General features: G+C 38.2%; 1 protein-coding gene across 1 annotated transcript; it reads right to left on the bottom strand.

Moving 5' to 3' along the window:
• Positions 1–3310: 3310 nt before the first annotated feature.
• On the bottom strand, positions 3311–11551 carry LOC149284235 (signal peptidase complex catalytic subunit SEC11C-like). The gene is made up of 6 exons (XM_089496977.1): positions 11492–11551; positions 7707–7816; positions 6747–6896; positions 5853–5972; positions 4280–4337; positions 3311–3391 (listed from the first exon to the last, which is right to left on the bottom strand). The coding sequence occupies exons 1-6, from the start codon at positions 11531–11533 to the stop codon at positions 3338–3340; spliced, it is 534 nt and encodes a 177-aa protein (XP_089353103.1). The 5' UTR covers positions 11534–11551; the 3' UTR covers positions 3311–3337.
• Positions 11552–18951: the final 7400 nt, after the last annotated feature.

The following is an 18951-nucleotide window of genomic DNA, read 5'->3' as shown; positions in this document are numbered from 1 at the left end:
CTGTATTTTAGGTAGAATAGGTTTTTGAGCCTGCTGATGATGCGTGGAGGAACTTACCAGAAATAATTCTTTATTGTAATCGGTGATTAGAAAAAGTGAATTTCTATCCAGTATCCAAGTACGGGAACATTTGGGAAACAGCGATAACATTGTATCTGAAATGTATTTTAGGAAAAATTTTTGTTTCAAATCACTTACAACTATTTTAGAAAGGCTAGTTTGGCTCTGTTAGTAGTGTATCTCACCTTCCGCAAGGTATTAAAAAGGCGTTGCGTGGCTTTAAGACACGGTGTGCCAGGATATGACATCATAGCATATTTTAATGCAGTCTATGGCATACGCAGAACATTAAAGATCGGGTCTGACCTTGGGGTGAATTTGTTGGGACGTCCACTCATTGGAAGATAGGTAAATGTCTTGAATATTTTCCACTTTTGAGTAATATTTCTCACTGTAGAATGATAGACTTGATTGGCAGCAACAATTGCTTCTCTAAGATCATGGCTGATGTCTTTCCTCCTTGGCATTCATGCCTGAATTCTGCAGTCCAATCAAAGGCATTTGATTAGCAGCACCTGTCTGCTACTTAGCATCTTCTCATGGAAGCAGTAAGGGTGTACTTGGTTTTTCACACATGGCTTCTCCATTTTTGCTTTATTTTTAATGAATAAATCAGGACACGGTGTAATATGTCATGTGTTGTTGTTCATCTGTGATTGTATTTACCTGACTTTAAGACCTGCTAAGGAACAGATGATTTTTATTATGTCGTGATATGTAAAACCATAGAATTCAAAGAGGGTGTACTTTCTTTTTTCATACAACTGAACGTATATGTATAAGTTGTGAGAGAAATAACAGTGGAAGGAACACAAACCAACAACCTGAAAAATGTTCCAGTCCCATAGCGTAAAATAGTCCTTAAGGGCTTAATGAAGAATGATGAATGCATGTAAAAACAAAACAATTGTCTTTTAATGTTTTAAGTCAGAAGGGACAGGCATCCTTTCAGAAATATAACAAACATTTAAAAGGTTGTAACGGCAATAAGGTTAAAGTGGAGACTGAGAAAATGATTCCAGAAGATGCTAACAATTTTTTTTCTCAAATAAATCAATAGCAAAATAATAGAAAAAGTTTAACCCCTTAAAAGATAGAAACGTATGCCAGTTACAGGTGACAAGCTCAAGTGCATATTATTATTTTTGGACAATATAAAACAGTGAAGATCCTCACAGTTAGAGATTAGAGAAGTAAGTTGGTCATCATCATTCACATAAATGATTGATTGAATTAACTGGAGTTTAATAAAACACCTTAGTTCAGTGATTGACAGACCCCTATTATTTTTGTACCTTTTGCAACTGGAGATGGACCGGAGGAAAGCAAATGTGATTTCATTACTTAAAAAAGAACATGTTTTGGGCCTAGAAGTTATAGACCGGTAAGCCTAACATACTGGGAAAGCTATTTGAAAGATTCCTAAAATATACTACCAATAAGTTGTTCTATTCAATAACATCATTAGTGGAAGTCAACATGGTTCTATGAGTAATAGCTCACGTCAAACCGTTGGGTTAGTCCTAAAACATTATTGATTATGGGTATTTATTACCTGTAAAAACTCAATAGTTCTTAACAGCACATCACCCTAAATATCTTCTCATGTGTACAGACTAAACAGATATAGTCCCAGATGAAGCAATTAGAATTTGAAACAATAATGGCAAGTTTTAGGGTTAAGCATCATGCGTAATGAAAGAGCCTAAATTGAGATTTGGACCTCTATAATACATTTAGAAAATCCATATTTGAAATCATCCTTCAATACTATAAAATACATGATAATGATAAGTTAAATTGAGATCACTTGTTTGCTTTTTATGATACTGTAAACCGCAATATTGACCAGAGAGGTAAAGTGTCATACAACCAAATAAATAAAAATAATTAATAAATGTGAACATCTCAGATTGGAAGAAGGTATTTTGTATTGAGAATTGGTTGAGATACAGGGGGTTGTTTTTTTTCAGTTGGACTAAAGTTTTCAATGAAGCACTCCAAGGGTCTCCACCCGATTCAGTTTGGCATAGGACACTATGCAATACGAGCAATATGTCAGTATTTGTGAATGACACAAAGGTAACTAAATCAGAGGGATTGAGAGAAAATATGAGACTGGCCAGTAGAGTAGCAGATGCATTTCAACATAGAAAAATGTAAACATACGCATCTGGGCATAAAAACAGGCATGATAAAATTGAATGGCTGTGTATCCACTATGTAGAAGGATCTGGGAGGACTTGATGGTAATAGACTTTCCAGCAGTGTACAGTTTCATGCAGTTACAGCAAGCCATGTGATCTCTTGCAACAAAAATCAAGCAAAAATAGGAAAAACTGTCTTTATTTTAGAGGAAATGTTTTTTTTGTGTATCTTGTTTTTCTTCCATGTAATAAAATAGCTGAGTGATCTCCATAAGATAAATCTTTCACCGACACAATACTTTATTGAATAAAATGTTTTGACCTTTTTTAAATACTAACCTTTGAACCTTTAGTGAGTCATTGAGGACACATTCACAAAGTGAATGTTGATCAGAAAACAATTTGACTCTGTACAGAAAATCTATGCATGACAAATTGCTAATTATTACAAAGAAAAGATATTATTGACTTAACATCATATTGTAGGGTAAGTCTAAATCCATCAAAAAAAAAAAGTTTAAAAACCAACAAATTAATTTAATATTAAATATTGATTAGCCTGCAACTTTTTCCATAATGGGATCTGAGTTATATAAGCATGCTAGTTCATAAATGGCATTTAATTTATTAAGAACGGATCAAAATATACAACATATATACCAGCAGCCAGCGCCGATACACAAGATAAATGAAAAGACGGCCATTTTTTTTTACATTAAGAGCACTTTATTCAAGGGAGGTATCCCAATTTTATCTGCCTGGGTACTGGTATTTATGTTTATACGTTGCTGTATTGAATACATTGTTTTTATATGATTTGTATTATTTTTGGTTTTACCCATTTTGATTTGTCTTTTCTTTTAAATATCCTAAACATTTTTTTAATGTATTTCATTAGCTCTCCAATTGAAGAAGAAGAAAAAAAAACTATTTCCCAAATTTTTAGACCATTAAGACAAAAATACAGCATAAATAAATGGCAAAAACAGTGTTTTGTAAGAGGACGTTTATTTGTACAGGGCCAGGAGAGTTCACATTGCCTTTTAACAGAAAAAAATAGAATTAAACAAAACAGAATATATTAGATCTAGTGACGATGTTTTCATTGTTATCAGGGTTTGCTTCCAATTTTATGCTTCACGTTTTAAAAGTACAAAAGCTCCCATAATCGCCAAAACCGCATACTGTAAGAAAAGCGTATATATTAAAGGTTAAGCATCCAAAAAATATATTATATTGCATTTAAATCAATGATAACCTAACTGTTCATTAAATAGTTTCCGTCCGCTATGAAAGGTCTAAAATGCTGTTGTATTCTATTCTATTCATCACTCTCTGAGAAGATGTTTCTACCGTAAAGTGGATATGGTGCTTCTGGAAAAATCTAAAGAATTCGCAATACGACAATTTACGAAAATATAATCAGATCAAACTCAACTAGATTCATATATATATATATATATATATATATATATATATATATAGAAATAAAAATATAAAGAATATACTATCGGTAGTCGATACAGTATGTTTCATTAGAATAAAGGGGGTTTGCTACATTAGTAATTATTTAATGCATTTAAAATGCTCAACTAAAATATCAATACTAGAAGTAGTTATAGTTTAAAACTATGAAACTAGCCGATCAGTGGCTGGAAAGTGTTCCCACTGAGATCAATGGCTGCACTCTCTGTGCATGCACACAAGGGTCTTGTTAGCCCCCCTCGGAATCCATGCTGAGAGAGGCAGACTCGTGTGCGGAGATTCTGCAGAATTGTGCATTCACATGGGAGACCACAACTAAATAAATAAGTAAACTGGTTGCACGGCTATTATTTGCACCACTGAGGCCGAGCTTAAAACTATAATGGTTGAGGAATAGTCTAAAACTATAGCGTCACAGGCTTAGATGTCATGTAAGGAAGGTCTACTTTTCTATGAGGGTGGTTGATATATGGAACAGCCCCCTGGCAGAGGTTGTAGAGGTTCATACAATTGGGGAATTTAACCATGCATAGGATAGGCATAAACTGAGCAAGGATCGGAAAAAATATTAAAATTTTCTTTCTTACCTTAAATTTTGGGTAATCGTTCATCACAATGGTAACCATTCCAACGTATGGCAAAAACCTTGAGTAAAACAGGAGAGATATTAAGCTTTATGAGGTCACGGTGGTGCACTCTTTGGTGATAACAGAGTGTTTACTGATTCATATCCACAAATTAAATTCTTGTTACACAATACTTTGTTAAAACTTTCAATCCGATCTGTTAAATCAGATTCACGTTTTAATTATTTATTCTGCAATCATTTGCATTGCACAGCAATTTGGGGAACCTCTTAGCACATTGTGACCTAAACATGTGGCACATTTTCTTGTAAAAGTAACAGACAGATATATTTTTTTAGCATTTTTTTTTTTACTCTGTCATTAGGTTGGGTAAGCAAATCAATTTTAGAACAAAGCATCTGTTTGTCTGATATCAAGAGATGGCAGGAAATATTAGTTTCTTAAATAATAATTCCTGAGAAAAATGTCTAAAGTGATTTGTTGGGAACGACGATCTAAGGCTGTCCAGGCGCGGCCATTCCTGTCCATCTGTCCATGGGAAGGGAGACTCCACAAGGCGAGGCTGAAAATCATTGTTCCGTGCTAAATATGACGAATATGCCCGAATATAAGAAAGCTTCTCAAGATGATTCTAGACAAGTTGCCTTTATTTAGATCATATTACTCCGGCTTTACTGCCTTGGGTACTGCACGTACTCGGTTGCATAAGGTTCCTTGGAGAAATTTAAAAGCTTGCAATGTTTTCTCCTAGGTCTCTCCTGATTCTTTTCATTTGCTTCTTCCGTGAGATTCCCTTCACCTGAAATTGTATTTCTAAAAGTCTTAGCTTGCTTGGCGAACCGGGATTAATACGCACACGAAGTCATTTGAGGCAAGGCTCGCTCCAACTTTAATGGAGGGATCTTGTGTAATATATGAGTAAAATAATTGGCCTTTTTGGCCGTACAAGTCTGTTGGAACATTTATTTCTTTTATACTGATAGTATATTAGCCCGTTGCAAAGTAAGAGAAATCAAGATATACTGTGCTTCACACCAGATCCCATTGAAATATTCTCTGTACCTCTTTATTTTATTTATTATACAAAGAACATTAATAAAAAAAATAAAAGAACTGCAAAAGCGGTTGGACGTTACGTTTGCTGCTCCCGTGGTATAAATGAGCTTAGCTTCTTATATATTTATATATTATGGGTTAATTTAATGTACTCAACTATATCAGCTTGGGAAAGTGATTGGCTGACAAAGCAGTTAAGACACGCAGTATTTATGAGCCAGAATCGATACAATGTTTCCAAGTTCACCTCTATGAAATTCACTGTAAACGCGAACCGTGATATGGAAGCCAATACCGTCTTTGTGGGTCAACCCAAGGAAACAAAACACGGATGCCGGGATTCCCTGCACTAAAACATGCAGGAGTCCCGTGTACTTTCCGAAACCTTCTTCCCAAATATTTTATATTTCTAAACAAGCAATACATTGTAAAATAATTGTTTCCATTTCCAATAACTCATTGAGGTCTTAATCTATAAAGCAGATCTACAGAATATGTTTAGTTGAAAGCCTCTTACCCTCGTGCTCTCCCGACCACGTCCTTCTTTTCTAGCCAGTTCTGGCCCTCCTTATATAAACCTCGATCATCAACTTCGTTATTATCTCCTTTAGTCAAAAACTTGATATCTCCGTTTTCTCTGGAAAGGAGAAACGCGTTTATGAAGAAAAAAATCAAAAATGGTTCCTTATAGCGGATCTACTTATAAGATAGATACATTTTACAATAAAATGACAGATCGGTTAAAGTTTATGGAACAGCGCCTTATAGGCAGTTAAGAAACAACTGGCTCATTCTCATTCATCTGACGCAGACATTTGCTGCCTTCTATAGTTCGAGATACATGTAAAGCTTGAAAAGTCTAGGGATGTCTGGTCACAAGCCGAAAAATATTCTCAAATCAGTATTCAGACACATCTGCTACTTCTTACGTAAACTGGCAATGGCAAGTTCTGCCAGATCCTCTCTTTGGACAGTCTACTGCCTTTCTTATTACTTAAGTCGGACTAACAGGTTTGTGGCCACTAGTCATTTAGGGATGTTGACATAGAAGGTCGTGTTTCCACCTTCATTTCTTTTGGTCTCAGACTATGGAGTGTATTCAGTAGATCAGAGGTTTCCCAGTTTGTACTCGCTGACTTGAGAAGGGACTTGGGTCCAAAATTGCCCATGGCATTTTAAGGCCAATAGCTGATAAACGAGGAGCATGAGCCATAAAGTAGGTGGAGGGTGAGAACGGGGACCAGTCTTGTGTCATTAAAGCACTGCAGCTCTCTATATATATATCTTTAATTGCTTCCTACTTAGTGTTTTAGAGATATCATATTATTAATTACTATTTTATATTTAATAAGAACACAGGATTGTTTTAGGATTGTAGAAAATGTTTAAAAAAAAAAAAAAGAGTAATTACTTTTCATGAACTTTGATGACCCTGTGGACAATTGGAATATCTCTGCCTTCTACTTTAAATACCACAATTTCTCCAGCCCGGATAGGATCTTCCTGGAAGTTTGTAAGGAATAGCAAGTCTCCTCGATGGAAAGCGGGCTCCATGCTGCCACTGTGTGAAACAAAATAAAACGTGACATAATACATGAGTCATAACAAAGCTAAGATAAATCAGCCAAACTTAAAAATGCGAACCAAGCATATAGACAAATTTTCTACTATGTTAATTGGTCGGTTTAGTTGGTAAGGTCAGGGCTTCAATGACGGAGCACCAGCGCGACGTGACCTTCCGGTACTCAGTCATAAAAGCCCACACGTCCACCGGCTGCCCCCACTCGACACCAGGGAGTCTGGAGCACGGGGGACAAGTCTAGGAAAGCATCGGTAAGTCGGGGGGGGGCATATAAGGGAGGCATATGGGGGTATAAGGCATATCTGCGGGGCAGAGTGGCAAATAGGGGGGGTATAAGGCATATCTGGGAGGCAGAGTGGCATATAGGGGTATAAGGCATAACAGGGGAAAAGTGACATATCAGGGAGGCAGAGTGGCATATAGAGGGGAAATAAGGCATATCAGGGGGGCAGAGTAGCAAGCCGTGAGGCAGATGTGCATAACTGGGAGGGTAGGTTGACAAATAAAAGGAAATAAAAACCAAAAATGCATTTTTCTCAATCATAGTTTTTATTAAATGTGAAAAATAGTTCACATGTGAATTAATATTTACTAATAAAACTTTTTTCCTATGGGGTCATCTTATATTAAGGCTTTTTCTTTTTTTTCTACGTTTTGTAATCAGGGTCGTCTTATAATCGAGCAAATACGGTATATGTTCACTTAATATCCTTTATCCCCAAAGAGAATAACACCTCACATTTACAACATAAAGGTGCTGGGAAAATAATTTTAGTTTCCCCTCTTTACCTTAATACCACAACAATTGGGCTCTCGCTTCCCGTCACCACTATCAGGCCTTTCCATATCATGAGGGCAGACGACACGATCATGGCAAAGTTCAGGACTTGGTAGTACAGCTGCGGGGTAGCAAAGAAAAGTGAACGTTAGTCATGGCGTTTAACAAGAACATCCATAGTCAAGAGCGTTATGTGTCAGCCAGAGGAAGAACCGGGAGATATAGGAGTCTCCATGCAACTTTATGAATGGGTACGGCATAGGGGCGCTCTTTAGAACCCCTTCTATGGAGTTATATTTTAGGAGCCATGTCTCCGTGCCTCCTGCAAGATGTTGAGGGCAACCATAAATCTTTTTATAAACAACGGCATTACACAGGGCCAAGTCGGCCGTTCCTTCAGGGAAAAACCCGATGTTCAGCTGCAACCTACTAATACATTGAATGGCCCCTCGGATTGAGCGAAACAAATAATTACAAAAAAAAATATCAATAATCAGTTCATTATTTTAGAATTCTATCTGGCCTGTCAACCAAGGAATATTTCTAAATGTCATTATAAATAATGCCAGTTACAAACGATCCCTGCCTGAGATTTCTAACAAAATTGTAGAAAAAAGTGAATAAGAAAATTCCCAAATTTTATTATTGAACTTTATAATTATATTAGGGCAGCAGGTCTCACAATACTCAGACTACGTATGTATGGATGGCATAAAGCATATGATGTGCAGCTGCCGGTAACGGAAAGGAAGGCTCTAGTCCCCAAAAATGTATGCATTGGGCACGGACTTTCTAAAAAAATAAGACTTTGGGTCTCCTTTAACTCCTCTCCTGAAAGCAGGAAGTATAAGCAGGAAGTACCCAATACGTTTCGTTAATTAAAACTTTATAAACTACAAATATACTCCGAGAGGCCAGAATAATGAAGACAGATTCCTAGAGAAAGAGAAGCGTTTCTGAGGCTCTCTTTCTCCGTGAAGCTGTCTGGATTATTCTGGCCTCGCGGAGCACTTCCATAAAGGGGTGGAGCCATGGGCACAGCCCCTCCCTTTCCCACAATCGGGGGGGTGTCCCTCCTCGTTTTTGACATTCCTACCAATTGACAAAATTGGCAACTTTTGTTACAATTAAAATCTGTACGAATTTGAACGCATAAGTCTACAAACCAGGCGTTTTTGTTACAAGTGCTTTATGCCAATGTCGTGGGAAGATGAAAGCAGAACGCTGAAAGCCAACGGCGAAACACTTCAATGTTCCTGGCTTTATTATCCAGCCTGCTGTGTCACGCGCTGCTGTGTTACGTTTCCTATACCAGCCAAACCAGGCGTGGGCTTAATTACTAAGAACAATGCATGCGCAGGTACACACCGCTACTTAAGCGGCCCAGTATTTAAGTAACTGCAGTACGATTATCCTCTAAATAGACGTGCACTCACAGAGTGCTCGAAGAGTTAAATGTCGCACACTCAGAGAAGGGATGGATTTATTAACTGAACAAACTCCCAGCACGATCAGGAACGAGACCAGACAGAGCCAGCTTCAGATATCCCAAACCAGTCACACGATGATCTTAACTGGGAATCCGACAGGCGCACAAGCAATCGCTGTGTACCTGTCGCAAAGGGTTAATAATCCCTGGATTGATAATCATTCATCCATTCATTGTTAATCATTCTGTTCTGCTGCAATGGCCACAAAGAAAAAAACGGAATTTTAACGGAGTCCTAAGAAAAAGAGGAACACATTTTCTATGTGAATCCGTAGAATTGGAATACCAAAAACCCCGGGTGATCAGGAAGCTCCTGCAGTCATTTCCCTTTGCTGTCATATGCTGTTTTTCAGCAATCGCCATAAAGCAGTCTCTTTTGCTGTTCCTAAATACTGCCGGATGCAGTAATAAAATTGCCTGTTTTATGGGGACAGCCTGTAATAAATGTGCATAATAATATAATAAATTGTGCTTTACTTGGCCTCTGTTCATGGACTTTAATGCATATGACAGCCGAGAGGTCCCGTTAAATGTTCAGCCGAGCGCATCTTCATATATTTACTGACAGTGAGTCCCAGCGCTGGCTGCACGAACGCAGCGGGCAGGGGGTCTATTTACGCAGGAGGAGCCCCCCGTTAATTTAATTGGGGGCACTTTCCTGCCACTGATTGACTGCTTCAGTCAATGAGTGGCAAGAATTGTTGGGCAATGGCGGAGGATGGCAGCTGCAACTCTGCAGCAGCAGCTTCCACCTCAAGTATGTGCTTTATTCTGGCCTCTTGAAGAAATTGCGTAAGTATCTGAATTACGGAGCTGATACCGGGGAGAAGCCAACAAAGAAAGAAGACAGAAGAACAAGAAGAAGCAAGAGAAGCTGAGTTTTCGGGAAAGGAGACATGGAAACGATGGGCGGGGAAGGTAGGTAGGTAGACATTGCGAGGGAGCGTTAAAGAGAGTGTGAGTGAGAGACAGCGTGAGTGACCAGCTCCTAGGCTTAGTAGGCCGTGCCACGGACTCGAGGTCTGATTAAAAGACGACCTTCATTATAAAAAAATGACCATAATTAAGTTTTTCATTTCTTATGATTACTTTTAATCTTTTACACAAAATATTATTTTCCCCCTTATTTGTCACTTATTCGTCATAGAATCACTATTTAAAGGTAACATATGGCGTTATATGTCGGTTGGTGAATTTCAATTCATTCTGCATCTGGTGGAAAATGTGAGCTTCTAACGTGGGAGACGCTAGCCATTCTCAACACCAGATGTTCTTTTGTGCCGACTCCCATCATACTCAGCCATCAATAGACCTGTTGTGTACATGAGAAACCCGTTCATTTGTAAAGCTAATAAACTCTATTTTCTTTGTTTAAAAAAAAAAGTTGTATATGAAGAAGGGATGTCTGAGGTTTTGGAAATGTAGGCATTTCTGCATTTTATTCGATGATTGTTGGTCCGCTAAAACGCCTTGCAGACAAAAGTATTACTGATAACCCTAAAAACAACTAATTGCACAACTATTGTTATATATGTGCGTGCGATCGTAGCTCTGAAATCAAATGTAATTTTAGCAAATGTCCTAAACGAGAGGGAAATGTAAGATATGCATTTCATAGATGGTGGTAGATTAGAGGAACAGCCTCCCAGCAGAAGCGGTAGGAGGTTAATACAGTGAGGGGATTTAAACATGCTGGGGATAGGCATACGGCTCCTGAGACCAACGACTGATTAAGGTGTGTCTTTAGAGCATGAAAAATGGGCGACTAGATGGGCGAAAGGGTCTGATCTGCTTTTAAATGCTAGGGATGATGGGAGTTGCCGTCAAATGACAAACTGCGGTATGTTGGAAATAGGCTATTCAGAGACGAAAAACCCTTTCCATATGGCGGATACTGTAATGATATTATTACCAATTATTCTAATAGCTGCACGATATGACGCAGAGTATTATTTAATAAAAATTATATTAACCGTAACAAGGCCATGCAATAAATTATGATCATGTGACCCTAGGCACTGGGCCTAGGGATCAGGGCACATGTTGACTGATGACCCGGTTTCTTGGAACAGTTCTTAAAGATTTAGTAAGGAAATGACAGCACAGGAGCCTCACAATAAACACTGGTGCTGGAGCCCCATCAGATACCCCAGGGGCTGAATAAGCCCCGTAGATGCCCCTTTAGACAGCCTAGGCGATGATTTCCCTTTAAATAACATAGGTGATGGTATTACTGATCGCTAGCGCCCTAAGCGAAGTTCGCCTTAAATACCCCGGGTGCCCCTGTAGATGCCCCTTGCAACTCACCTGCCTCTTGTTCATTCTCCGTAGGTCCCCAAACAAATCCATGGTGGCTGTGTCTATAGTGCCCACCGTGGAGGGGGGATCATAGGGTGACAGAGAGAGCCCGGGGACAGGCGGTAGCGGCTGGCAAGAGGAGGCACCAGGTTGTTGCCAAGACACCCAGGCCGCCCCCTTCTCCGGCTCTCTGCTGTTCCATGTGGTACTCGTTCATAGGCCGCTCGCAAGGTACCACGGGACGTGTAGTCTATGGATTTGGCCAGCCAAGGCGAGCGTGCATGGAGTGGACTACAAATCCCATGACTCCGCACGCGATATCAGAAAAAAGAGAATACAGTCAGCTTTTGGGACAGTGTTAACACAGGAAGGCCAGGTGCAGCTGGACCTTGAGATTTTGGAAATAACCTGTTTGTTGGCTCTGTAGTTTATTTGATAATTTATAAAATACCTTTGTTGATAAGATAATTACATTGTCAACATTTTAATTTAAGCTATAGGTTTATATATATATATATAAATAGTTTATATCTATATCGCCATATATCTATATAGCTATCTATATATCTACGTGTATATATATATATATATATATATATATATATACAGGTAAACTGATGAAAAATGCATCGTCTGTTATTGCTATGTTAATAAAGCTGTGGAAGTGACAAGTCTTGGAGGAAGCCAAGCTTTTCAGTTCTTGACATAAAACAGGAAGCCATTTTATGGTTACATTTGAGGAAAATCACCCCCTCACAGCCACTTCCTGTATGAGTTCGCATAAACTTGGCGCTAAAATACACGGCCTAAACCCATTATGCTGCACAGTATACTAAACAGAGTTTTTCTTACAAAATAACATAATAGAAGCGCAAGTAAATAATAGATAAATGCCTAATTAGTGGTGTACATTAATATCTTACAGAACAGACTAAAAAAAATAATATTCACCGCGCACCTGATACCCTTAATAACATTACTTGGGCTGTTTATTTTAGTTTTTTTGCTCAAATCTGCTATTTTTTTCCCTCTCATTGGCAGCTTGAATGACCACATTAACCATTTTTTTGAGAACACAAATATATTTTGTTGATTAGTACAATAAATGCTATTTATTGCTATTTATTGGCATTTATCTCCAGTGGTTAGTGAACTAACAGACAAGGAATAGCCTAATGTTTCCCCAGCAGCATTATGTATTGAAAGCTTTGGTTTAATAGTTGAGGATAATAGGTGTTGTAGTTCAAAAACAGGTGTGTGCCTTTTCAGCTTCCCAAATCTTCAGCGAATATTGTACGCACGTCCAATTGCTTTTCTGCAATGAGGGCTGGCTTGAATCAATAAGTATTTGTTTCAGTTTGGCCAGTGATGCCAAGTACAGACAGATGGAATGAATGTGTACAGATTTTTTTGTTTTTGCTATTAACTATTGTTTTAAACTAAAAAAAATTGTGTAGTTGGACTACAGGTTTCACTACAGAGTGAATATTTCTAGCCATAATGGATGGTTATTAACACAGCTCCTTGTAAGAGTAACAATCTAAATTCATGGGTTCACCAGATGGATGTAGGAACCACCAAATTTTAGTTTGGCACAATGACTACTACCCCAGACGGCTTTGACAAAAATCCTGGCTTTGATTCATTTTGATACCACAAACTCCCTTTATCTGCAGATCTGGAGGACGCCATTGTTGTTAGTCGTGATATTTTGGATGATTTTCCCTGCTTAAACACGACAGACACTGAGCTGATTCTTTATGGCAATGCTAATGAAGTCCTGTTTGTCCAATGAAGTCCTTTTCTCCGTAGCATTCCATGGTCTAGCTGGGCGAGTTCACTCTATTGTATAATAAGGAGTCATGGTGATGGTCTAGCAAATGTGGCTAATATAATAGAGCTAGAACACATATAAATGCCTAATATGAAAAAAATATATATCATGCAAAAACTAGAACTATTTTTGAAAAAGAAAGCAGCACAATACCTAAAATATATTTTATCTGACATTAGTAATCACTGTAGGAGTTCCCTCACCATGGTGATTAGCTAAAGAGATGATAGACCACATTTATACTCAGTATTGTTTCAAAGTGATAAATAGGGCTAAGATTTGTGACATGTGACATTGAGAAGGCTGATGAATGTGCATTGTTTAGTGCATCTCTATCCTTCACATATCGTATAGAGAATATAATTATTTACTATGGGTGACAGGCTTCATTAATTGGGCTAATCATGCTCATATACTGAGGGCAATACTGGAGGATTGGGGAGGATGTCACTGCAGGGTCGCCATTTTGGCAGAAGTCGCTGCTGGGTTATGTCCGCGGAGATGCGGAGGAAGAAAGAAGATAGCAGATGGAAGATAGAACAGAGGAGAGAAGAAAAAAGATGAAGCTGCCACACAGAAAGGAAGCCAGCGTTTTCTCAAGATAATGCCATCATGACATCACCATAATCTGTTGCAACACACATGATTTATTACCTATCCGTCAATATCCTGTTCCCTCTTGGCCTGGGTTATATAACTCTCCAGCCTGTATTGATTATATAGATTTTTATATAAATTATTTTTAACGTTTCAAGAAGAATTCACAATCTAGTGGATTCTAGTAGCAAATTGTTTTTAAAAAACTACCTATGGATGTCATAAAACAATGAAATATACTAGTTAATATTTATTATACGGTATTATTATATTTTATACACGTTTGGATGTTCATCTGATAAAAATGCTCGGATTTGGAAATGATACTGCATCCAATATAATCTACTAAATTAAAAGCATAAGTGTAATATCAATATATTGGAAATATAGAAAGGTTAAATGATTTAGGGGTTGAGTATACATTTGACACACTTCTTATGTTTGAGAAGGTGTTAGCCCAAACATACCATTCGCTCAATATTACAGCAGAACCCATGTGCGTCTTTTGCTATTAAAAAGGGAATGAAAAGGTCAAAGTAATACCTTGGCCATTTTATTAAATATTCTTGAAATACCGAACTCCCTGAAGGTGGGAATGAGAAATAACATTTGGATCCTATATTGACAGTAACGTACTTTTTTACTGAAATAGATAGAGTAAAAGAAGAAGCAAGAGTGACCTTTGTAACATTTTTCATGATATGTTTTATTAAAGTGTTATATTCTGTGCTTTTACTTTATCACTTTGTAGCTTGTTTTTTTTAAAAAAATCTTTAAAATCCCTTCCTAATACATAAAATGTCAGGTTTTCTTTTTTTTTATCACTTGTTTAAACATTTTTCCATGGCGTACCTTTCATAAACTGATAAAGTGCATTGAAAAAGACTGAATATTTTCAGATTATGTGTAGATGAACATTTTAATAATCATTTAATTATAATCATTTTGGAAATACATAGAGAAAAAAAACAGCAGACAGAAGCAAGTTTGTTTTCCCGACACATCTTGTGTTCCTTTACTTGGAAGCCAATGATTACAATTGACACAACTTACAATCTTCAATACAGATAATGATACACTTACTGTCAGATAAAGTGCTTCTCCGGAGAAAAAACTCTGGTTTATAATAAACATTTGCTCAACAGCGTAAATTCACCGGTATAGGTTTTTGTATCCTTTTTTGTTTGTCTGCTTTCAATCAGTGGTTAATAGAACCGTAGATTGTAGGATAAATATATATATATATGACACTTTGGGGTAGTGCCAGCATGCTAAATGGGTTTAGGAAGTGTTTAATTCTGTATGTTCTGGGGATTTGTCTTCGTAATTCAGCCTTATGTTCACCAAGTTATTTCCCGTTAGCTTTTTTTATCATTCTTCTTGTGCCTTGTTAAATGACATTGTGTACTAGAGTTGTAAATTCATACGTCCCATTCTTCATCACATTTACTTATTTACAGTTAGCCTGGAATTTTAATAAATTAAGGACACTTTTCCGCTATCTTATCTGCTGTCAAATTCTAGGTTTATATGTTTCTACGTAGGCTGTGACCGTACCCACAGACTTGTTGTACGCTGTCGCTGGGAACAAAAGGATCGTCTCTAGAACCCCAAAATGTATTTCCTATTTGCATAGTTTTTTTATGTGCTGCAGAAATTACACACTAAGAGTTTGGGTGCGCTTTGGCCCATCTGTTGTTCGATGAAGGTCACTAGAAGGTTAAACTGGATATAACCCGTGGACATAAAATGCATTGGGCCATGTTGATAAAGAGACATTCTAGAGGAAGAAACATTCCTCTGGTTCTTCCACATTTCCGTTGTTACCGCAGAAGGATAAAAATGTCCCAAAGAGCTTACACTTTTCCTAAAACAATACCATTGCCCAAGGTAAGCAATCTAAGACACTGTTATCATACTAGAGAACCTCATAGTGATTCTAAAGATGATAACTATATATGTTACTGAAGTTACTGGTTTTGTCACATGGTCATGAAGTCACATTGCACCCACACTTTATTGTATATACCTACTGATGGAGGCTTTGTTGCGCCAGATAGAATGGTATCGCTCTGATAACTCTTAAGAGTGAAGAAAATACAGCAGTTTAATAACTAATCATTTAATATAATAAAACATTTGCAACATATACAAGTGGTTAACTATAAAACAATTGTTGGAATGGTTTTTCAACCAACACTGTCAAAATAAATCCGGCGGTGATCGTCAGCATCGAATGTCCAATAAACATGTAAAACTGGGAAATAAAAATGTAGAATACATAGTAAATTAATGTTTTAGTGGAAGCTACACATGTACGAAGGAGAAATCTTTCTTGCTCTTGTTTATCCTTTATTTTGATATATATATACACTATATTTTCCTATTCTACATAATTCAGATTCAGCCCTAGTAAGAAAAATACATGTATACTCCACGCCCTAAGGGTCACAAACAGACCTGTTTGATGTCACTGTGTGAGCGGTCACTACTCAGTCTGGGATATACTGAAACTCCGGCCTCGTTGTGGTCTTCATGGCAATCTTTGCTTAGCCTCCTTTCCATGCTTTCTCCATTTATCCTTATTCTTTTTTCTTTGTTTATTCTTATATTAACTACATTCCACTCCTCCCCTACATCTCTAATAATCAACCAACCCTTGTGTTCCTAAAATCTGCATTACAGAAGCCAACTAGGGATTTTCTAGTAAAGGGACCTTACCATGTTTATGTCCAAGTAGTGAAAGAGCGTTTCCTGGAGTCCGCAGTAAAGGATTATAATTACGGGATGTGTTAGGTAGCAGGCGTAACTAATCCTTGACAGGAAGCTCCATGTGTTACAAGACAGTAAACTATTTATAAAACCTAAAAAGGAATGTTGGAAACAAACAAAAAAATCCTTTATCAACCAAAGATCATTCCTTCCAAAAGAGAATTTTGAAACGGTCAATGGCTATAGCTCAGTATGGCCTATTTATAGAAGTGCTTTCCCATGTTTTTTATGTTTTGTTTTGATTTGTGGTATAGGAACATTTGAAATACATATTTTTTCTCTTGTTTATAATAGGTTGATGTCTTTTAACTGCGTGGAAGACTCTAACCATCCTCACCTCCATATCCCTCCTGACATGAAATAATAATCCAGGCAACAGCAGCCGCCCATAACGTCCTATGGAGTCCTTGGTAAATTGCAGCCATGATGGAGTAGGAGGTAGGGGTGTCATCAAAAACAAAGCACAGTGCAATTATCAGAAGCATGGTGAGAAGTGAACAGAACCAACCAATAGCAGCATGTACCTGTAGAAAAACAATCAAGTAACATGTCACCTACTTCCCATAGTGCCAACTTTACCCCCAAACAGCTTGTCAGTACATTTTTGCCCCCAAACAAATTACCAGTGCTACCTTTGCTCCAAACACTTGTCATTACCACATTTTGCCCCCAAACAGCTTCTCTGTCCCCAAACAGCATGTCATCTTGGTGCCCAAACAGCTTGTCAGTGCCATCTTTGTGCCCAAATAACTTACAAGTACCATCGTTGTCCCACAGACAGCTTACCAGTGACATATTTGTCCCCAAACAGCTTGACAGTCCCATCCTTGTGCCCAAACAGTTCTTTGGTGCCATCTCTGTTCCCAAACAGCTTGTCAATACCATGTTTGCACCCAAACAGCTTACCAGTGACATATTTGGCCCCAAACAGCTTGACAGTGCCATACTTGTGCCCAAATGGTTCTTTGGTGCCCTCCCTGTTCCTCCAAACAGCTTGTCAGTACCATTGTCAGGGTTTCTGCCTGGACCCTGTCTATTTTATACATTGTTATGCCTACCTGCAGCCACTAGTGGCCACACTTTCTTTCAGGAGCACCACTTTTTAATTATTTGGGACAGCTGAGCCGCTTTATCTGGATGTTAGCCCTGCCTTTATATACCTGCTCTGTTCTCCAGTCTGGGCCTTTGCATCGGGTGTATACAGTGCTGCTGTTTCTTTGCTTCCTGGCACTGTGCTGTTTCTAGCAGTGTTCTACCCATTTTGACCGGGCTTGTACTGACCTTGATCTTGGTTTCTCATTTGGCTCTTGTTCTTGATCTCTTGTTGCTGACTCGGCTTGTCCTGACCTTGCTCTCGGCTTCTGATTTGGCTCTTGTTCTGAGCAGTTCCAGCCTTGTCCCCTGCCAAAGGACCCAGTCTGCTCCAAAGTCCCCTATCCAAAATCTGCTCCTCTGGTCCCCTATCTGATGTCTGCTCCAATGTCCCATATCTAAAGTTCGTATTGTGCCGTGGTGCATCTGCCTTTGTGCCTTTATCACGCTTGTTAACCAGTCCTGCCTCTCCTGCTCTGCCAGCACACTCCAATATAGACTGTTATCTGTATATATATATATGTATATATATATATATCCAGCCTCGTGTGTTTTTATTTGCCTGTGATGTATTCACATTTTGTGTCTGAGCAAGTGTTCTACATGAGCTTGATGGGACATTAGAGACAATGGGACAGTAAAGTAACCTTCGGCATACTAGGGGTTGTGTACTCTAATCCCCATAATGCATGTGCAGGTGTTAGAGTATGGCCCTCATCAGTATACAGTTAGCCAGACATAAATATCATACAGTGAAGCTATATAGTGAGCATAAGCACATAGTGAGCCTGACTTATGTGGTACAGCATAATTCACATTACAATATATAGACACTGATGGTTGAACTGCATAACTTACATCATTAAATCGTAAGCCGGACACTGAGGGTAACACAGCATAACTTCTGTCATTTTATACTAAGCCTGGCGATGGTACAATATAACTCCTATCACTATAAACTGAGCCTGAAAGTGGTAGACAACTACCATCATTATATAGTGAGCCAGACAGAGACAGTGGTACACCATGACTAATCATTATATAGTGATCCAAACACTGAGGGTGGGAAAGTATATCTTCTACCATTATAAAGTGATCTAGACCAGCGGTTCTCAACCTGTGGGTCACGCCCCCTTTCACAGGGGTCGCCTAAGACTATCGGAAAATACATATT

This window comes from Sceloporus occidentalis, unplaced genomic scaffold (genome assembly GCF_023333645.1).
Source record: "Sceloporus occidentalis isolate IW3139 unplaced genomic scaffold, rSceOcc1.0.p SCAF_97, whole genome shotgun sequence".
In the NCBI taxonomy this organism is placed as follows: domain Eukaryota; kingdom Metazoa; phylum Chordata; class Lepidosauria; order Squamata; family Phrynosomatidae; genus Sceloporus; species Sceloporus occidentalis.
Note: the sequence above shows the minus strand (reverse complement) of the source record. Positions and strands in the feature narration are given on the sequence as shown.